Source organism: Canis aureus, chromosome 17 (genome assembly GCF_053574225.1).
Source record: "Canis aureus isolate CA01 chromosome 17, VMU_Caureus_v.1.0, whole genome shotgun sequence".
Lineage (NCBI taxonomy): Eukaryota > Metazoa > Chordata > Mammalia > Carnivora > Canidae > Canis > Canis aureus.
The window spans coordinates 31992208-32015221 of NC_135627.1; the positions used below are offsets into that span (position 1 = coordinate 31992208).

A 23014-nucleotide genomic window follows, 5' to 3' on the forward strand; every position below is an offset into this window, starting at 1 on the left:
CTACATTTTTCCAAAGACATGTCAAAATGGTACAGTCTAAGTTTTGAAATATAAAAACATCTTTATGCATTAAAAATGTTGATATTTTTAAAAACTAAGTGTATTTCAAAGGTGAATAACCATCCTGAATTGCTGGATAAATGGTCAAAAACATAAATATTGATGATGCCTCTAGAGAAAGCCTAAAACATTTTTACATATCCCAGGAGGTGGTAGTATATTAAATACTGCCTTCCTTTCTCTCCCAACTTCAAGCCATATATCTCCCCTGGACTCACAGTTCCAGGTGAGGTACTGGGGCCCCAGAGAGCAAACAAGAGAGCTGTTGCAGGAATGCTTTCCTTTAGCACAAGAGAACTGGAGGGCCCACAGTGGAAGAGCCCCAGGTGAGCCTGTAGCCACAGTGGCTTCTAGGGAGAAGAGAAGCACAGATAGACCTGGATCCCCAAGGGAAAAGAATCTCCCTTGGTGTCCATGGCCCCAGGATTAGAGCAAGTAGGGATGTGCCCCCTCTACACAAGGTATAAGAACATAAATAAACCTAGGAGCAGAGAAGTTTCCTGTTGATGTCTCAAGATAGAACCAGAACCTGCCTGCAGCTCTACTGTCTGCAAGGTGGACAGAAACCACTGAGCCTCCCCTGCATCAGGCAGCTCAAAAGCTGGACCTGAGCTACACCAAGGAGATAAGGAAAATAACCACATGCCTGCAGCAGCCAAAGAAAGAACAAACAAAATCTTCCCAACTTTCAATGAATTAGAATTGCTGGAGGACACAGGTGAACACCTGAGCAAAAACAAACACTTGAGGATACTGAGTCAATATTAAAAAATCCTTTTTGGGAGGCAACTGGATGGCTCAGTCATTGGGCATCTGCTCAGGGCGTGACCCCAAGGTCCTGGGATCGAGTTTCGCATCAAGCATCCCAAAGGGAGCCTGCTTCTCCCTCTGCCTATGTCTTTGCCTATCTCTATGTCTCTCATGAATAAACAAGTAAAATATTTTTTAAAAAATCCTTTTGTAACTATATATATGGAGACATAAATATGTAATATTTTTATATATGTGGGATATATATTATATATAGAATATATATTATATATGGAATGTATGTGTGTGTGTATATATATATATACATATATGCCATGAACTTAAAAAATTAGTACATGAACTGAAGTATCAATACTAACAAGTTTAGAGGTCTCAAAAAACAATGAACCACAGAGCAAAACTACAAAGGGACAAAAAACATTAAAAGATTTTGGGAAGAGTTGTTAGAAACCCAAATGCAAACAAAAGGAGTTACAAAAAGAGATGTGAGGTGATAATTAAACAGAATTAAGATCACTATACATGAAGTGATTAGTGCAATTTCACCTAAGGTTGTATTTGAGTAACATATAAACACCTCACATTCCTAATGTCAGATTGTGAATTATCTGTTGAATAATGATGCCAGAATCAACGGGTCTAAATTCATGAGAATAACAAACTATTTATTGGGATCTGTCATCAGAATGTGGACTATAATGCCTGAAGCCACAAAATACCAGAGCCATTACAGACTGTATCCAGTTGTACTGATGGTTTTCCTGGTCTCGCTCAGCATTTCTTTCCTCTAGAAGTTACACATCTAAGTCACTAAAGCTCATATCTCATTCAATAAGAATTTATAGTACATGCAAAGCACTGAATTCATTCAACATTTTTTTCTTTCAAGAAATTCCTACTGAGGGCAGCCCCGGTGGCTGAGCGGTTTAGTGCTGCCTTCAGCCCAGGGCATGATCCTGGAGACCCGGGATGGAGTCCCGCATCAGGCTCCCTGCATGGAGCCTGCTTCTCCCTCTGCCTGTGTCTCTGTCTCTGCCCCCACCCAATCTCTCTCTCTCTTTCTCTCTCTCAAATAAATAAATAAATAAATAAATAAATAAATAAATAAAATCTTAAAAAAAAAAAAAAAGAAATTCCTACTGAGCCACCATCAAAGCTTCAGACACGATCCTGGGTGGTTGGCACCTCTTCTCAAGGAGCTTGTAGCATAATGTATAACATGAAGACTATAGTTAATGATAACTACAGCTAACATAATGTATTATGTATTTGACAGCTAAGAGAATGGATCTTAAAAGTTCTCATCACAACAAAAAGAAAACGCATGTAACTATGTGAGGTGATAGATGTTAACTAAACACTGTGGTCATCATTTCACAATATGTACACATGTTAAACACTTTCAGCTAATAAAATTATATGTCCGTTATATCTCAAAACTGGGAAAAATTTTTAGTTTTATTAACTAAAAAAAAAAGTAAAAAAGAAGCTTGTAGCAAAGACAGACAACTAATTACAACAAGTGAAGTGCTGTTCTCATTTGGGAATCATTCACAGAAGGAGCATCATTGAAAGCAATTACGATGTTGAAGAAATGACATGAGGACAGAAACCAGGGTCTCGGTGTATAGCTTATTCTTCCTGGAGCAGGTTATTAATGTTATCTGATCTTCAATTTTCCTTTCTGTAGAATGTAGCTACAGAAGTGACTGGAAATAGATATTCAATATGATACCTTCCTTTTTTCTTTGAAAGACAAGTTTTTTAGAGGTTTAAGAAACTCTCGTTTATTGAATATCTATTATATGCTAGTCACTATTCATTTTCCGCCCCTACTCTGTCCTCCAGGTAAATTAGAGTGTGTAGCAGCTTGGCTGTTACAACATAGGCCAGAAATCCTAATTCATCTCTGGCTTTAGTTTATGTGGATTTAAGATTTATATGAGCCCTCTCAATTCAAATTTACAATAAGGTAGGATGTTTTTTATTTAAATAAGGTGGCATTCATTTTACTTGTGTGAAATCTGTCTCAGCAATAATTGTAATCTGTATTGAATTCATGTCTTTCTACTCTCTTATTTCGTGATGCACTTCAAATACACACACTCACACACACACACAGGACTTCTGTCCGGTTAAACATAATGAACTGGTTACACATTTCTCTCCATTGCTCCCACCGCACAGAAATTTGAGGTATTAACTCATAAGGACAAAAGGAATCTGAAAAGTAAAAGGAAACTTTGAACAAACTTTTGGAAGATAGGAGGTAGGTGGAGAAGTGGTAGCTGACTGAGCAGAATGGGGGAAATTTCAATTTCAGGATGTGTGAAGAGATACTGCAAAAAGCAAAGCAGTCAAGTTGCCCAGGAAAGACTCAGAATCTGGAGGCAACTGGTTCTTCAAGGAGGGAGCGGTGGTGTGGAGCACAGCTTGATGTACAGAAATTGGTAGACAATGATCATTAGAGGTTTATTTTTTTTTAAAGATTTTATTTATTTATTCATAGAGACCCAGAGAGAGAGAGAGAGAGAGGCAGAGACACAGGTAGAGGGAGAAGCAGGCTCCATGCAGGGAGCCTTACGTGGGACTCGATCCCGGGTCTCCAGGATCACACCCCAGGCTGCAGGCGGCGCCAAACCACTGCGCCACCGGGGCTGCCCTCATTAGAGGTTTAAAAGAAAATTCCAATTTAAAAAAAGACCAAAGCCAAAAGGGAAAAACAGAAAAGGAACTTTGAAGAGACAGAGACAATGCAGGGAGTAAGAGGAAAAAAAAAATGTAATGTGGTACCTTCAGAAAGCAAGACATTTGATCATAACAAAGCAAAATGCCATATTAAAGCATGCATTAAGGAGGGCATGTGATGTGATGAGGACTCAATGTTTTACGCAACTGATAAATTATTCAACACTACATCTGAAATTAAGTATATACTATACATTGGCTAATAGAATTTACATAAAAAAAAAGGAAGCAAACACATATGGCAGAGACTACACTTTCAACCCAACGTTGTCAACCTGTTCTTCCTTAGTAACAGAAATTCCTTATTGTTGAAGGCAGTGATGCATCCAGCTAAAAACATTTTCCAGACTCCCTTACAGATAATAGTGACCGATGAAAAGTAAGCAAAAATATTTAGCTGGGCTTCCAAGAAAGTCCTCCTTTCTGCCACTAGCAAAACTTTCTTATGGGTGGGTCTTCACCTTGATCCCTTATGGCCTGGATTAGCTTGCCATAAACAGAGATGCTTGACTCTTTTTAGTCCCAGATCATGCCAAATACTGAGTCACTGGTCACATCATAAGCTTGGGCACCAAAATGATTTGCCCCAAAATGGATTTCCCCACAGAGTATTTCAGTTTTGCAAAGGGTTTTATTTTAAAGATTTTATTTATTTTTTCATAAGAGACACAGAAAGAGAGGCAGAGACACAGGCAGAGGGAGAAGCAGCAGGCTCCATGCAAGGCGCCCGATGTGGGACTCGATCCCAGGAATCTGGGATCAAGCCCTGAGCCAAAGGCAGACATTCAACTGTTGAGCCACCCAGGCGTCCCTGCAAAGGGTTTTAACATCATATTGGCCATTAAAAGCACAGAGAGGGTTGCTGTTAACTAAACTGAATAATGAAATCTGAATTTTAAATGTCTTGGTAATCATCAAGGAGCCAGAAACTCATCTGGAATTTATTAAGCCAAGTATATTCATTTCCTTACACAAAAAGGATTACTGTAAATTGCAGTGTGGCTGTTAACCACATTACTTTTACCAGAACTTAGGCCAAATTTCAAAAAGTATCAGCTATTTGGCAAGTTATACCTTTTAGGACTTATATTTTCCAAGTCTAAAAATGTTCACAAATTGGCTTAAAAACAGGCATATATAAACTTTATCCTTTGAATAAAACACCTAAAAATGTATTTCCTTTCTTCATGGAAACTAGAAAAGCTTCTCTTTCTAAATTAGCTCATTAAGCTCATTTTTAGTAAGACATCATAAATGTCCTTCTTGGAAAGATCTTACAATTGCCTCTTCCAAATTGAATGGAAGCAGCAGAAAACTAAAAGACAACCTACAGAATGGGAGAAGATATTTGCAAATGACACATCAGATAAACTCAACAGCAAAGAAACAAACAATCCAATCATGAAAGGGGCAAAAGACATGAACAGAAATTTCACCAAAGACGACATACACATGGCCAACAGGCACATGAGAAAATGCTCTGCATAACTGGCCATCAGGGAAATACAAATCAAAACCACAATGAGATACCACCTCACACCGGTAAGAATGGTGAAAATCAACAAGACAGGAAACAGCAAATGTTGGAGAGGATGTGGAGAAAAGGGAACCCTCTTGTACTGTTGGTGGGAATGTGAACTGGTGCAGCCACTCTGGAAAACTGTGTGGAGGTTCCTCAAAGAGTTAAAAATAGAGCTACCCTACGACCCAGCAATTGCACTGCTGGGGATTTACCCCAAAGATACAGATGCAGTGAAAGACCGAGATACCTGCACCCCAATGTTTATAGCAGCAATGTCCACAATAGCCAAACTGTGGAAGGAGCCTCGGTGTCCATCGAAAGATGAATGGATAAAGAAGATTTGGTCTATGTATACAATGGAATATTACCCAGCCATCAGAAATAGCAAATACCCACCATTTGCTTCAACGTGGATGGAACTGGAGGGTATTATGCTGAGTGGAGTAAGTCAATCAGAGAAAGACAAACATTATATGGTCTCATTCATTTGGGGAATATAAAAAATAGTGAAAGGGAATAAAGGGGAAAGGAGAGAAAATGAGTGAAAATATCAGTGAGGGTGACAGACATGAGAGACTCCTAACTCTGGGAAACAAACAAGGGGTGGTGGAAGGGGAGGTGGGTGGAGGGTTGGGGTGACTGGGTGATGGGCAATGAGGCGGGCACTTGGCGGGATGAGCAATGGGTGTTATGCTATATGTTGGCAAACTGAACTGCAATAAAAATAAATAAAAAGAAAAAAAGAAAAACTAAATAAGAGTAACACATACACAGAAAATGTGAAAAGTAAAAGAAATAAAGAATAAAGAATAATTGAGGTATCAGAAATGTACAGAGACTTGAAAACCATTTATATGAGAAGAAACTTAACAAATAGAATCTAGACACCCTAGTCTCTAATCTGGAATTTCAAATAGTAGCTAAATGGAAGGGAGCAATGAGTACAAGAACATATGGCAATGTTTTTAACAATGCAATAAATATGGGATTCTTCAACTTGAGAAGTCTCAGACAAGTTGACTAGCCTTAGATTTATATAAATCCACTGACAGAATTAATAGCAAAGAAGTGCTAAAATGCACATGGGGAGAGAGAAGACAATGACTGAAGTACCATAAAAAACAGAATTCATTACTTTGATGGCATTTTTTCATTCCAAACTCAAGTTCTCATAAAGGATTTTTTAAATTTTATTTATTTATTTGAGAGAGACAACACAAGTTGAGAGGAGAGAATCAGGCTCCCCCACTGAGTGTGGAGCCTGACGCGGGGCTCAATCTCAGGACTCTGGGACCATATCCTGAGCCAAAGACAGATGCTCAACCAACTGAGCCACCCAGATGCCCCTTTCATAAAGGACTTTCAGCACAGCTTAATATAAACATGACTCAATAAAAACCCATATTCACAAATCAGAGGTTAAAAGAAACCTACATATATTCTGCATTATTTTTTCCTAACCCTATCACCACCTTACAATCCTCATTTTATAGTTGTGGGAATTTACACTTAGAGAAGCTTTATGTTTTGTCCACATGGTCACACATCTCACCCCAGCACCTGCCATATGCCAGCTAGGCCTATCTACTATTACCCCAAACCCTGCCACTGTCACCACTACACTGCCCTAGAACATAGAAAAGAAACAAAAACACAGCATTCCAAAAATATACTTTCATGGTAACTATTTTGTATCCCTATTTAAGAGTTAGAAGTGTTTTATTTCCTTTTTGATTACTGTTTTCCTATTAACATGACTTTAATTTTCTTAGAGTCACTAAATCAAAACTATTAAGATACCTTTTTCTGCACATTAAAAACAAAAATATCTTCATGAAATTATTGTCAGCTAGAAAACCCTGGGAACAGGAGAGACATTTTTCCCAGTTTAGGAGAAAGGAAATTAAATTCAGAAGATTAAAGGAAGTTAAATTCAGAAGATTAAACCCTCAGATGATGTTTAATACACTAAGAGTCCTTTACATGGCAGACCACAAAGATTCCTTCAGACCCTTTGCCCTGGAGCATACTTCCCCTAAATATGAAGGGTCTGTACCTCTAATATAACCAATAATATAAACTGGAGTCAGGAGATGGTCTTGCCAACACAAATAGCTTTTTTGACAGAATGTTGGTTTCTTGGTAGCTCTTCCTACCTCTTCTCTCATGGCTCCCTTCCCCCTCTGCTAAGAGTAGGCTAAAGCTTTCAGAAGGATTTTCTGAAGCTTAATTTGACTCTCACACTAACACCCTCCAGAAATATCTTCAACAAGTGAGAGATTACTGTCCTGTCAGATTCAATGGCGTTGTTTCCACTTTCTTTTCCCATGATCATTTCTAATCCTGAACACTCTTGATACTCCTTCCTATCTTTCATGAAGCCAATGCTTCCTTAAGACTTCCAACACATCCCTGGTTTTCTGCCTAGCTTTCTGAACATGACCTTATTTCCCTCTTCCTGTCCTCTAAACGGAAGACATATCCCAAGGCTCAGTCCTTGATCCTCTATGTGAGATGGTCTTTCCCCTCCACTGACCTGTTCTGTCCCTGGAGTACCAACATCACCTGATAGGACATTTCAAGAAAAAACTTGAATTCTGTATGCATAACTCCTGCTGCCTTCAAATAAGCACATTCCACAACAAGTAGACTTCACTGTCCTATCCATAGGATAATCCAATGGACCCAGGCTTGTGCTAGCTCCATCTCCACCTAACTCAACTGCCTCCCACATTAATTTCCACCATCATCTTTTTTGTCAAGCTCAAAAAGGATCTTCTCTATTAGCTTCCCAATGCTTTTCCTATTCCCAAAGTCCCTGCAGAATTGCTGGCTACCATGGTCACACTTACTCCCACACAGTCCTGTGATTGTCTCCTCCCTGTCAGGACAAGCCTCAGGAAGAACCATCAGAGCAAGTGCCCTGGCCATTCCCTCTTCTCCACACCTTCCCTCTAAACTTATCATATTCCAATAGCAGGAAGTTGTTCACATCTTAGTGTGAATTTACAGATTTTATATTAAGTCTGAGAACTTTTTTATACTTTTTAACTTAGCTCTAATCTTAAAATACAAAAAAGATAGAGAGACGGAGGCAGACACATGGAATAGCTAATAGCACAAAAGTGTCTGTGCCAAAATCACAGGTACAACTATAACAGGAGGAAAGAACCAGAAAAGGTGAATGAAGTAGTTGAGTTTATCTGTTAGAAAAATCTAACTTCGAAAAAAAAAGAAAAAAGAAAAATCTAACTTCGGGCAGCCTGAGTGGCTCAGTCAGTGGTTGAGCGTCTGCCTTCAGCCCAGGGCATGATGCTGCAGGCCCAGGATCAAGTCCCACGTTGGGCTCTCTGCATAGAGCCTGCTCCTCCCTCTGCCTGTGTCTCTCTGCCTATGTGTGTGTGTGTGTCTCTCATGAATAAATAAATAAAACCTTTTAAAAAATCTAACTTCAAATACTGGTTCTATCAGTATCAGCCTTATGGCATTGGGAAAGAAATTTCTCTGAACCACTCTTTCATCTTAAAAAAAAAATTATATATACAAAAAGAAAATCAGTTTGCATCAAAACAGACAATGAGGGATCCCTGGGTGGCGCAGCAGTTTGGCGCGGGCCTTTGGCCCAGGGCGCGATCCTGGAGACCCCGGATCGAATCCCACGTCGGGTTCCCGGTGCATGGAGCCTGCTTCTCCCTCTGCCTATGTCTCTGCCTCTCTCTCTGTGACTATCATAAATAAATAAAAATTTTAAAAAAAATTAAAAACAGACAATGAGTTTCAGCTTCCCTTTTTATTTCTGGAAGAAAAAAAAAAAAAACACCTCTTTGGAAAGCCTCCACCCCTCAGTATTATGTGCCATTTCAGAATAATGAAATAATGACTATAAGAACAAACAAAAAAAAGTACAGCACTTTGCAAGTATGTTTGAGTGGGGTTGAGGAAGAAATGTTCCTGTTCTCAAATTTTTAAAATTATTTTCATCTATTTCTAAGTAGGGTAAAGTTGCATTCTCCATCTTTGTGTCTTTAAAAAAAAAAAAAAAGAGAGAGATTTTATTTAGTCATGAGAGACACAGAGAAAGAGAGGCAGAGACATAGACAGAGGGAGAAGCAATCTCCCCTGGGGTGCCTGATGTGGGACCCGATCCCAGGACCCCAGGATCACAACCTGAGCCGAAAGCAGATGCTCAAGCACTGAGCCACCCAGGCATCGCAGCATCTTTGTGTCCTATTAGTACCAGGATTCCGGCTCTAGCTGGAGGACACCAATCAGTGAGTGGTGAGATCTTTTTCATGATGAATACCCCAAAGTTGCCAGATAAAATACGGTCCCCAGTGCAGGATATTCAACTAAGGCAGTTCATCATCAAATGTTCTGGGATGTTTATACTATTGTATGATACTTCCTTACCTTTAGGCATCTTTACAATTGGTTGAACAAAGTCAGTTTCTCATGTTTCAAATTTGTTTTAAAAAATTACTTTGAACTTGCTCAATGCAGAACTGAAGCTGAAGAAAAGCAAACAAGCAAAAAACCTAACAAAAAACCAGCTCGTCTTGTTTAGTGAAGCACAGCCAGAGAGTCAGTCAAATCACAGGGTTAACAAGATTATCAGGTATAAAGAATTAAAAGACATTTGTTCATTCATCCATTTACTTATCCAACAAATATTTACTGAGTGTCTACTAAATATCTGGCAGTATTTAAGGCTTGAAAACAAAGTAAGCCCTTGCACAAAAGGCACTTATATGTTCTAGTGAGAGAAACAGTCAAACCAAAAAGTATATCCTATAAAAGTGTTAAATGCTCTGAAATATTGGGATGCCTGGGTGACTCCACAGTTGAGCCTCTGCCTTCGGCTCAGGGTGTGATCCTGGGTCCGGATCAAGTCCCACATTGGGCTCCCTATGAAGAGCCTGCTTCTCCCTCTATGTCTCAGCCTCTCTTTGTGCATCTCCCATGAATAAATAAACATTTTTAAAAATGCTCTGAAATAGAAGAGTATGAAGTGACAAGAGACTGTTATTTTACAGTGAAGGAAGAAGGGTGGAGGAAGGAGGAGGTATCATTTGAACAGAGACCTGAATGAGTGAGAGAAACATATTTGTGCGGAAGGAATAGCAACACCAAAGCCCTAAAATAAAAATCTTTGCACAACTGGGGCAGCCCCAGTGGTGCAGCGGTTTAGTGCCGCCTGCAGCTCGGGGTGTGATCCTGGGAACCCGGGATCGAGTCCCATGTTGGGCTCCCTGTACAGAGCCTGCTCCCTGTACAGAGCCCTCTGCCTGTGTCTCTCCCTATCACTCATGAATAAATAAATAAGAATTTTTTTTTAAATCTTTGCACATCTAAGGAATAGCAGGAAGCCAGTATGACCAGAGCATGGTAAGAAAGAGTGAAAGCAGATAACAAGTGGGGAGTAGATCATACATGACTCTATGGACCATGGTTTAAAAATTCAGATTTTATTCAAAATGTAATGGATAGCCATTGTGGGGGGAGGAAAGGGCAGAGTTCAAAGTACACTCTCTGGTTTACTTTTATCGAATTATAATTAACACACAGTGTTATATTAGTTTCCGGGGTATAATATAATGTTTCAACAATCCTATGCATTACGCTGTGCTCATCACAGTAAGTGTACTCTTGATTCCCCTCACCTATTTCACCCATCCCCTACCCTACCCAACTCCCCTCTGGCAACTGTTTATTCTCTATATTTAAAAGTCTGGAGTTTTTTTGCTATTCGTCTCTTTTCATTTGTTCATTTTGTTTATTGAATCACATGACCTTCTAGGTCCATCCATGTTGCAAATAACAAGATCTCATTCTTTTTATAGCTGTAGAATATTCCATTGTATATATACCACATCTTTATCCATTCATCTACTGAGGAACACTTTGGTTGCTTCCAATATTTGGCTACTGTAAATAAAGCTACAATAAACATAGGGGTGCATATATCTTTTCAAATTAGTATCTCTCTTTTCAAATTACCCAAATTCTTTGGGTAAATACCCAGTAGTGGAATTACTGGATCATATGGTAATTCTATTTTTAATTTCTTGAGGAACCTCCATACCATTTTCTACAGTGCCCAACAAATAGTGCATTCCTAGTAACAGTACATGAGAGTTTTTCTCCACATCCTCATCAACACTTGTTATTTCTTGTCTTTTTTATTCTAATCATTTTGACTAGTGTAAGGGGATATCTCATTGTGGTTTCGGTTTGTATCTCCCTGACGACTACTGATGCAGAGCATCTTTTCATGAATCTGTTGGCCATTTGCATGTTTTCTTTCTGGTTTACACTTTTAAAGAGGAATTGTGGCTGTTACACTGGAAGCAGGAAGGATGGTAGATAAGGCAAGATGTGGTCAGATACTGGATATATTTGAAGATACAGCCAACTGAATTTCTTGACAAACTAGATGTGGAGTGTAATAGAAACAAGAGTCAACAATGACTTCAAAGGTGGGACCTGAGCAAGTGGGTTAACTGTGGTGCCATTTACAAAGATGGGAAACACTGGGAGGATGAGTAGGTAGGTGATGGGTAAGGGGAGGAACTCAGAATTTTGTTGTGAACAAAGTGGGATGTGCCTATTTGACCTACAATTGGAAATCTTAAGTGTCTATCTATGCCTGTGCACATACATACCCACATACTTATACACACACACATACACAGAGTGTAGGGGTTGGGAGAGAGGGAGAGAAAGGAAGGTTAGAAACATCGTCAGGAATATACATAAGGAAGTCATCAGCATATAAAAGGAATATAGAGCTGTTTATTGATAATAGGGAGAGGTTATAGACAAATCAGGGAAGACATGGAATATGAACCCAGATATACCTGAATATTTACTGATCAAATAATTAGGAGGATTTAGCAAAGGAAAATCATAAACATCAAGTAAAATGGGAGAAAAATCCAGAGAACAGTTGAAGGAAATGCTTCAAGAAGGTAGGTATGATTGTGTTTGCTTTTAATAGATTGACAATATTTTCTTTGGACAATATGCAAATCGATTACATACCATTCAAGAAGTGAAGGCAAAATGTTTACTTTGTTTCTCTTTCCTCAGGTAGAATGAAAGACTTTAAACTCTAATGAGAAAGAATTCCAGAATCCAAGTTTATAACAAAGTTGGCAATGAGTGCCCTTCCTTGAATATTATGATATGGTGAAACAAAAGACACTTCCTTCCCAGCTCAGGCATCTAGGTCAAATTTCAACCTAGTCAAGAGGAGGAAATCTTTGATCATTGCTTCAATACTAACACATATGAAATACTAACTAGAATGTATCCTCATTGAAAACATGACATATTTTGAAGCACTGTACAATAACGGTCTGTACAATTTCTGGTATGTTATGAACTACTGATATGTAGGTCAATAAGAAATTGATAATTTTATAGATAGTCCTAAAGAAATTAATTAGATATAATTTATCTTCTCTAGCTCAAAGTATAACTCAATGTCATCATACAAAAATGCTTCCCTTTAATAACACTTTAAATGGTTTACTGAGCATTAATATATTCACTTAGATATACCAGGACATATAAATCTAAAGTCCGCAATTGATCAAGAATGTCTATCTAGTTTATAGAATATTTGATCATAATGTGCTTTCCAGGCACTAACATCATAAGGCAGAAGCTAAGCTGTTCTAGTATGTAGGACTTGTCATAAACAGAAAATAGCTAATCTTACTGCTTTAGACAGAAGACTGAGAGCCCATTCTCTTCTGATTTACAAATCATGTACCACGATTTACTGTCCATTGTCACCCTGAGACATTGAGTGTAGTGATTATAAGGGCAGACTGTGGAGTCACATAGCCTGGGTTCAAATCCCAACCACCACTTACTAGTTCTACTGTTTCCCTGAGTAAATTACTTGACCTTTCACCCCTCTTTTTCCGCATCAGAGAAAACACCCGTGGGTAATCACGTCCATTACAAAGGTATGCAAGGTTAATACATGTGCCATATGTCTTGTATATGTAGAAAAAAGTACTAGCCGCTCTGACAGTTACCTTCTCTTGTAAAACCTTCATGGCAGGTAACTCACTGCCTATTCAAGTCAGCCTATTCTGGCACAGGATAGCACTTTGTTTATAGAAACAGCTTCAGAATACTTGATGCCAGAGTCTCACTGTACCTCATCAGTAATTACTAGTGTTGCCCTTTGAACCCATACAGAATTTTTCTAATCTCTCTCCTTATGACAATCCCCGCTGTACTTAAAGACAGACATAATATCTAGCGCTGTACGCCATCATCTCAATGCACTCAAGCACCAAACTGATTATCGTATACACAACAGTCTCTGAGAATCCTATGAGGGAGGATTTTGCAATTTTTAGAAAGACTGTTTATGGGACTGTGCTGTGAGTCATCTGTAGAATGTGCTAATGCCTATCTACTTAGAGCAAAGTGGCAGATTGAGCATGTTAAACCTCTGTTCCCAAAGTTGTGCACAGATGACAATTCTTATCCTTATTAAGAGCTTTGAGTACATCAAAAGTGTTTTTAAAAACACACACCTAGTAATTATCTTTAGAAACTGAAGAGTAAGCACAGGTACACATATTTTATCATTTCCTCAGGCTCTAATACACTTTTGACAGTCTACAGGCTTAAGGAGATGTGCAAGCATTAATTAAATAAGCCAATCTCTTAACAGGACACAAAACATTCATTCCTTCAACAAGCATTTGAGGAACTATAGGATAGAGGACAGCAGAAACAATTCAGTCTGCAGATGGTAAGAGATGAAATTATTTTCCTACATCTATTTTCTCTAAACTAAAAGGGTTGAACAAATTGATTAATGGTGCTTTGTTTTTCTTAACATTCTCAAAACTAGAACTTTTCTTTAATTCAAATACTGTTATGTTGACAAGCAGTTTAAAAAGGTAGGAGGATGTTAAAGGAGCCAGTTAGTCTCAACAGGAGACCCTTACTAGCCACAGTGCTCCTGGCACCCAGAGAGCACGCATGCTAGAGCACTGCACGAAGGACAAGAACCAAACTGAATGAAGCAGCATACTCCCTGCCACATGCTCAGGACATTATTCACCTCTCAGCCTAAGAGAAGCTTTAAGGATTTCTGTGCTTTATCAATGGTTGTAGAAACACCGAGGTGCTCCACTTCCTCAAAATGGCCAATTATTCCATTCTTCATCTCAAAATTTTGTTGAGAATTCAGAGGGTGTATCTCCAAACAACCCAAAAAAGAAACAAGATGACTCAGGAGACACTTCCTTAACGGTGCTACCATGTCCATGACCTTGGGGACGCACTTTACCAGGCCAGGGGTCCGCTGAGCCCTTTGTGACCTCATGTTTCAACTTCTCACTAGGAGGAAACTGAATGAGTCATTTGTTAGATAAATGTTTGACATCACTAGGGATCTGAAAAGAGGAGAATAACACGCATCTTTCACCTATTTATTTAGAGAAAAAAACACAAATGACAATTTCTAATTCTGGCCAGAATATGGAGAAGCTGGGGCCCTTCTATCTCTGCTGATGGTTGCAAACCAGCACATAGCTTTCGGAGGGTAACTTGGTAATATGTCAAGAACCAAAACAATCAGGGCGCCTGGGTGGGTCAGTCAGTTGAGCGTCTGCCTTCAGCTCAGGTCATGATCCCAGGGCCCTGGGATTGAACTCCACATCAGGCTCTCTGCTCAGCAGAGTCTGCTTCTCCCTATCCTTCTGCTCCACCTCCTCCCCCACCCCCTCAAGCTTTCTCTCAAATAAATAAAAAAATAAAAAAATAAAAAAAAATCATTCATTCCCTTTGACCCAGTGAATCCATCCCTCTAATTGGTTCAAGGACACACCAGTTTTTAAATGTACTAGTTCTTTGTATTTCTCCCCATTTTTTTTTAATTTTTATTTATTTATGATAGTCACACAGAGAGAGAGAAAGAGAGGCAGAGACATAGGCAGAGGGAGAAGCAGGCTCCATGCACCGGGAGCCTGACGTGGGATTCGATCCCGGGTCTCCAGGATCGCGCCCTGCGCCAAAGGCAGGCGCTAAACCGCTGCGCCACCCAGGGCTCCCTATTTCTCCCCATTTTAAGAAGAGGTCCACTTCTAACTTTCAGTGCATGAGCAAGTTGGAAAGATCCAGAATAACACTGTACTGGAATCCTCCTAGTTCCCCAGGAAATACCTTGACATATGTGCTTATACCTCCTGGAGTCAGGCTATTATTATTCTAAGGGCATCCCTGTCCTGGTTCCTATTTGTGTGAATCAGTTCCTTCTCAAGAAGATTTTGTGAGCACTATTGTCTCTTACCATCCTTCTTGTCCTGGAATTTATTTTCCAAATAAGGATATTGTGTTCAAGTGACAGTAAAATGCTATATAAAGAAAAAAGGAACAAATTGACAATCAAGATATTTCTTGGCTGTTCAAAACTACACTAAGAAATTTAAGATGCCAGAAACCGAAAGGGTGGTTGCCTATAAGAGGTAGAGTCTAATGTGCCCTTCTGGAAGGGAATTTTGTTGAGTGATAAAATGTTCTACATGTTGATTCAATTGCTGGTTATGTGGTTATAAACATTGGACAAAATTCCTACAACTGTACACTTAAAATCTGTGCATTTCTCTGCATGTCAACATGACCTGAGTAAAAATAAGCTTCTCTAGGCAACTCCTAAAAGTTGTGCTATATACAACCTCAAGCTCTTGCAACAAGTTATAAATCCACAAAGTCAGCAAACGTGTTAGTCCCGCTGCAGCCTGATGTACATGCTGCGTCTCCGTCTCCGTGAGCTTGCTTGACTCCGCCAGCAGACTCAGACTGCCTCCTAAATGCTGTCACTACACATTGTGCAAATTTCCTCTATGGCAATTATGTGACAGTGGTGCTGTGTGTGTTTGTGTGTCTGCTCCTTGTGGAGCATGTCTCTGTCTGGAAGTCCAGCAAAGAGGCTAAGCATGTGGCATTTGAATCATCAAGTCTGTCAGGTGGCTGGTCCAGAGTAACACATAACAGGCATTTTCTGGGTAACAAAATAACTGAGTGCAAATCTCCATGAGGGTAAGGATTAATCGGAAGGCAGGAAGAAGAGCGACATGACTCAGGAGCAGGGCTGGAGGAGAGGAAAAAGCACTGGGTAAATAGGCAAGTGCACACCAGCACCCAGATGAAGGCACATCTTGTAGCTGGTCCAGACCAAACAACCCCCAAGCAATGAACTCAGCTTTAGACACTGAAGCAAGTTTCCACTGGGAGAAGAAATAAATTGTGCTCCTTAAAACCCTATTTTTAAATTTTGTTAAAGCTGTAGCCTTCAGACTGTACTTTTATTCCACATTTACCAGGGACTATGTCAAATCCCTGAAATAGATACTGTTCCTGCCCTCGGTTAGCTCCTTGTCTAATATGGAAAAATGGATAGAATTATACCATGGTGTGCAAAAAGAAAGATCTAGAAGAGCGACAGAGGAGAGGAGGGAATGGGTGGAGTGGAGGTGTGCTGGTTCGGAAAAGGCCCCACATAAAGGTTGATTTTAGTCCAAGCCTGGGGGACTGGAAAGAAGTCATGGGTATTAGGTAAACAAGGAAAGACCAACTGGCTCCTTTTACCTCCTCCTTCCTTTTTAAACAAGGAATAATCTGAATTCCATGCACAATAGCCTGAAGGTGAGAAAACAGCTTCCTGTGGGTGGGAAAACACAAGCAAGGATCAGAGAGCACTAATCACTTTGCAGTCTGCCTGTCACTGAACAGGCACAACCATCATGGGAGGTTCAACAAAGAAAACTGAGCCCTATGGCATTTAGGTCCCAGAGCCAAGACCTGAACCGTGGTTTGTTCCCAATACTGTGACGGTTTTCCCTTTTTAAATTTTTTCCAATTTCATTGAGATATAACTGACACACAGTTCAGTATACATTTAACATGTACCACACGATGACCTGACATGCATATGTTGCAAAATGCTTGCCACAAAAAGTTAACATCTCCCCATATAATTACAGAAAACATTTCTTTACCTTCCAATGAGAAATGTTAGGAGCTACTCTCTTAGTAATTTTCAAATATACCATACGGCAGTATTGACTATAGTCACCATGAATTAGATTAAATAGTCAAAAGGTACAAACTTCCAATTATAAGACAAATAAGTACTCCGTATGTAATGTACAAAACAGTGCTCTTAATCTCTATGCTATCTGGCAACTAGGCAAACAGTTACAGAGAAAAGATTAAAAAATAAAAATAGATATATAGGCAGAGATGAGATTGTAAAAAGCTGTAAACGCTATCGTATGCTTCACGGTGCAATGTAAATAAAGATTGTGGACTTTAGGGGAACCTATGTGGCTCAGCTGGTTAAGTGTCTGACTTCAGCTCAGGTCAGGACCCCAGGGTCCTGGGATCAAGCCCCATATTGTGCTCCCTGCTCAGTGGGGAGTCTGCTGCTTCTTTGCCCTCTATGTGAGCTCTCTCTCTCATAAATAAATAAAATCTCTAAAATAAATAAATAAATAAATAATAAAGATTGTGGACTTTAAAATCTTTTCATGACTCCCAGAGAAGGAATTAACAAAATCAGGTTTTTATTTTGAAAAAATAATTTCGGCTGCAACAGGTAGTATAAGAATTATTTCCTAACATTTAAATTTTTAAATAAATTTTTACCATCATAGTTATTTCCAGGTTTGATATCTGTTCATTGAAATTATACATAACTACCAGAAATGCTTTTATGAATTCAGGAACATTTTCAAATGGATGTTTACATCATTCTATATACATCTGAAAAGCCACAGCACGAGTCCATGAAACCCTCATTTAGTCCACAGATAATGCTTGTGTGCACTGAGGACTCATGTATCCCGAGTAAACCCTTTCAAACTAGACCACAGGTTGGAAATCACTAGCAGAAAGGATATGGTTTACAGAGAAAGAGGAAAATCACTTAGAAAGATTTAGGGGTAGGCAGAGAAACAGACTAATTGAAGTAAGTGAGTAAGGAGTCATATTCCTATACCAGGTTTGGCAATGAGCTCAACTTGGCATCCTCAGGTCCTTCTGCAGGGTGACAGTGATATGGAAAGAATCAAACTCAGAGATAAGAGGAAGCACAGGTGAGCAAGGAGGTGGGGAATGAGGTTAGCTTGTTCCCACTCCAACCATACTGTACTTACTACTGTATTTAAACTTCAACCCAGACAGCAACATTAACCCACAGATTGTAAACACTGACTGTGACCAGCCAATGCAATGAGTGATGGATCCAGTTTTCAATCTTATTGGTATTTTGTCAATTTACTACTAAGGCTTTTTAATGCCCCAAAACAGAGAGACAGAGGTAACTGTTAGGTATAGAAAATTAGAAGGTGCTGCAGAAGAGGTCTAAAATTAGAGGGTCTGGCAGGCGATTTCTGCTTCATCACCCACCCACTCCGTGACCTTGCTAGAGTCAGGCTCCTCTCAGCCTCTGTCTTTAAACTATTACATTATTTGGCTTTAAACCAGTGTTTAATCATAAACCAGCTCTGCTACATTATTAATATTCCAAAGAGCACTTCCAACCAGATAATAATCCAATATCATCATGTTGAATTAAAGGGTCACATGACCACATTTGCTTTAAGTTGAAATATTATACTAACCCTAAGTATACATACATTTCTAACCATTTAAGCACAATTTAAACTAGTCATAAAATTTTAATCCCTAGAATAATAACCACTAGTCCTTGCCTCGCCCTTTTTCCTCCTCCTCCCAAAATAAAATTAATAAAACTTTAACTTTGGTTGTGGGAATAATACATCAGCTATTTAAAATCACAGGGAATAGAAATGACAAGAACATACTAACATGGACACTAGCCATCATGCAAAATTTTACAAGGTTATTGGAGTTTCTTGACCTTGGGATAGTCAAAGCTGCAGCTGAGAATGAAAACAGCAAAGTATATTATAAACATATATGTGTTTATATATATGAATGACCCACATAGGCCTCAATACATGTAGAGAAAGTATGATAGGGAACGTGGAGCAAGAATATTAGCAAGTAGAAGAAAGACACCATAATCTTCCTCACTTTCCAAAATGTTATAAAATACACTCCAGGATTAATATTTTATCTTTAAATTAGGGGTTCCCAGAGTTAAGAGGCAATTGTGGTAACAAGGGAGTCATCCACTCTGCATCTTTTGGCAAGAACAAAATTTTAAAATATGTGCTTTAGTTGTAAAGGCGAAGCTAAGAAGACACATAAATTGGACACTAACTGGAGAAATAAAATAAACCTAACAGCGAGCCCATTGCTGTCATTTTGAATGTCTTGGGCGTTTGAAAGTATACATGAATATGTAAATTATTCACATATCTTCAAGGAACATACTGCCTTGCTTCCAGTGGCACTAGGAAAAAAATGAGGTGAATTTTAATCTCATGAACTATATTATGATGATATGTCAAAGCCTTTAGATAATGTGTCTCTCTGTTAAAGATGAACACATTTAGATGAAATGGATGAGAGTGGGAAGATGAGCACATGGACCACGCACTCTGATATCTTTTATTGCAACACACTTCCCTCCAGTTTATTAGATGCAAATTTCTCACTGAGAGCCTACACAACCATGAGAAAGCTAAAACAAACAAGGAATTTTTAGATTTCCAAAATCTGTATACTAAAAAAGTGTGAAATGATCCATATCCAGAGATTTCCTGAAGGAAATACACAGCATGCAGATACAAACTCCACATAGAGGAGTCCTCATATTTCTTCCCTTCTCTCTCCCCCATCCCCACCACTCAAAAACCAAAGGACAAGTTTAATTGCTTTCCTAAAATTATGCAGCACAAATACTACAAATGGAAAATTACCTTTGGACGCCTTGGCTTTTCAAAGTTTCTGAATGAGGGAAGTCATTTCTCTTAACTGCATTGCTGAAATTTTTCCACTCTCATTTCAATTCAAAAATACAGTGTTTATTCTCTCAACCTCCCCATGCCCTCCCCTCACATCCTCCTCCTCCTCCCCTCACACCTTTCTAAATCACCTTCAGACTAGTTCAAAGTTCATTCCAAAAAGGACACCAACAGCGAATTTCTTGACGGCTTCTCCCCCACTTTCTAGTGCATAATGCTACTCACATCTCACATTTCTTTATTTACTGTTAGAAATGTAACACTGAAAGTTTATTCTCCTTTTCCCCACATATGTACATTTGTTTCTTTAGAGACAAAGGAATTATGTTTAAACACTGTGTGCTTTGGGATTTTTAAATGGGTTGTTTCCTCTGGAATAACCTTTAAACCAAATTTGCATTTTTGACTACGTTGAACAAGCCCGCACGTGGCACCAATAACTTCTAAAAAACTGCAAGGCTAGTGTAGGCAACAATTTTCTAACAAGAGGTTGCTCCGAATTCACATCTGCTCTGAATACTTCCCTAGCATCATCTTTTTCATCCAGTGGAAAAATGGATAGAAGTCCTGGTGTAACCATTTTTTTATAATTTTTATTTATTTATGATAGCCACACAGAGAGAGAGAGGCAGAGACAGGCAGAGGGAGAAGCAGGCTCCATGCACCGGGAGCCCGACGTGGGATTCGATCCGGGGTCTCCAGGATCGCGCCCCGGGCCAAAGGCAGGCGCCAAACCGCTGCGCCACCCAGGGATCCCCTGGTGTTACCTTTTTATAGATAAATGTAACCTTAAGGCGTCATGAAGAAACCTCCTCGAGACCATCTGCATTTCGGTGGAAATGGAAGATCTCTGGGGGCACAGCTGGGAAAGTAACTGCCCTTCAGTGCGTGACCCCCAGGGGACCTTGGTCTCAGCAATGCCGACTTTGAATAAGTGAGAACCCTGACTTCCATCCCGGGCTCCAGAGGCCGCGCGGGAGAAAACATCTCCCCAGGTGCGCCTCGAGTGTCTAACCTCGTCCGGCCGCCCTCCCACAACGGCGCCGTTAGTACACCGCCTGCAGGGAAGAGCCGGGCGCCCGCAGTAACGACCCCCGAAGGGCCGCCCGTGCCCCTGTGCTGACGTGGTCTGGCGCACGGAGATGTGCGGTCCCCAAACCCCAGAGGGCGAGCGCTCGACTCTGCCCTGGCAGAGGGGCTCCGGGGGAAGCCAGCGAGCCCGCCGCGGGGGGAGCAGCAGCACGAGGCTTGGCTGGACTTTGTTAAAAGACAGAAGCAGGGGGATCCCTGGTGGCTCAGCGGTTGGCGCCTGCCTCTGGCCCAGGGCGCGATCCTGGGGTCCCCGGATCCAGTCCCGCGTCGGGCTCCCTGCATGGAGCCTGCTGCTCCCTCCTCCTGTGTCTCTGCCTCTCTACCCGCCCCCCCCCCCATCATAAATAAATCTTAAAAAAAAAAAAAAAAAAAAAGCAGCAGCAGCAAGAGTTGCAAAGTCCCCCAAATTGCAAACCAACCCGCTTCCGCGCGCCAGCGCAGGTCCCGGGAGGAGGCCCGCAAACTCGTGCGGACAAGAGTTAAGGGCACTCACCTCCACCCATCTCTGGGCCTCGGCGAAGGCTACCGCGCAGTCGGCTCCGGGCTCCTCCATCCCTTCCAGGACTAGGACTAGGGGCAAGAGGGAGAGAGAGGAAGGCGCGGTGAGGGCGGTGAGGGCGGAGGGCCGGGGTCCCGCGCGCGTCTGGCCCTAACGCCCCGCCTCTGCTCGAGCCGCGAGGCGCCCGGGCTCTCTTTCCCCCTTTGTTGCGCTCCGCAGTTTGGAAAAGTTTCGAACCCACAAGGACTTGAAGACGTGGCTGCCTCCCAACTCCTGAAAACGACCCCGGGGCCCGGCCACTGCGGAGACCTCGAAGGTCGCAGCGCTGCGGCCGCCGCCCTCCCCGGAACCGGCCCGCCCCAGCCCACCCCGAGCCGCGGAGTCGCCGCTTCCGTCCGCCTCCGCCCCCCGCCCCCCCGGGGCTCCCCGGGGGGCTCCCGGCCGCAGCCGCCCTTGTGGGCAGACCGTCTGGGCCAGGGATGCCACCGAGCGCCAAGGCCACGCTCCGGCTCCCGCGGCTCCGCCCGGAGGGGCTGCGCCCCCGCGCCCGCGCCCGCGCCCGCAGCCGCATCCTCCCGGTGCCCTGCCTCCTGGCCGCCGTCCTTCTCCCGGCCCGGCTTAGCGACGCCCCCTCGGCTCGCGGCCGCCCGACCCGCCTGACATACCAGGAATAGCTGCACACAATTGCACCTTTCCGGGCCAAGAAACTTCCCCGGGGAGGAGCGCGGCCCGCAGTGACGCGCAGCGCCCGCCCCGCCGCCCTCACCTGCGGCCCGAGCCCGCCGCGCGCGCCTCCGCCAGGTGCGTGGCCTCCCCCAGGTGCGTGGCCTCCCCCGCGGGATCCCGGGCCCTCCTGGCGGCAGGTGAGGGCAGCGGCCTGAGCGCGCGCCGCCCATCCCCGCCCCCCCCCCCCACACACACACACACACTCACCGGGCGGGCCCCCGCTCCGCCCCGCTTCCAGGTGGGGGAGATGGAAGGCACCTGCCTCTCCAGCCGGGTGTCTCCGCGGAGGCTCGGGGCGGAGGGAGGCCTCGCATTTCTCTCCCTCCCTCGCCCTGAGCGTCGCGGAGTAAGGTGACAGGTATTCGGAGTCCCCGGCGGTCCTGCGTGTGTGCGCAGGGCTGGAGGGTCGGAAGCTCATGGTTCGGCGTATGGGACTTCTTTTCCCACAAAAATCAAACCTTTGGAAAGGAACGTGTTCATTGGTCTAGTCTCCCTGGGACCTCGCGTGATGCTCCTGGAGCCCTATTCAGGCCACATGTACACGACGTCACCTTTGAAGGAAGGTGAAGATCGGTTCTTTCTCCTGTAAAAGAAACAAACCCTTATTTTTTTTTTTTTTCTGGTTGATTGATGTCGTTTTTCATCATAAACAAGCACAGAGCAGGA

The 23014-nt window shown here is 41.8% G+C and overlaps 1 protein-coding gene across 21 annotated transcripts in view; it reads right to left on the reverse strand.

The window, feature by feature from the left end:
• Nucleotides 1–22796, reverse strand: part of LMO7 (LIM domain 7) — a 197390-nt gene extending 174594 nt beyond the window's left edge. For 5 of the 21 annotated variants that reach the window (XM_077855359.1, XM_077855356.1, XM_077855358.1 and 2 more), the window contains exons 1-2: nt 22556–22573; nt 21617–21693 (exon numbers count right to left, since the gene is read on the reverse strand). In XM_077855359.1, the coding sequence (XP_077711485.1) occupies nt 21617–21676 (60 nt within the window). In that variant the 5' untranslated portion in view covers nt 21677–21693; nt 22556–22573. Of the gene's footprint in view, nt 1–21616; nt 21694–21990; nt 22175–22209; nt 22273–22555 lie in introns of those variants that run through there. The other 16 variants (XM_077855337.1, XM_077855334.1, XM_077855340.1 and 13 more) reach the window with 14 other exon arrangements.
• Nucleotides 22797–23014: the final 218 nt, after the last annotated feature.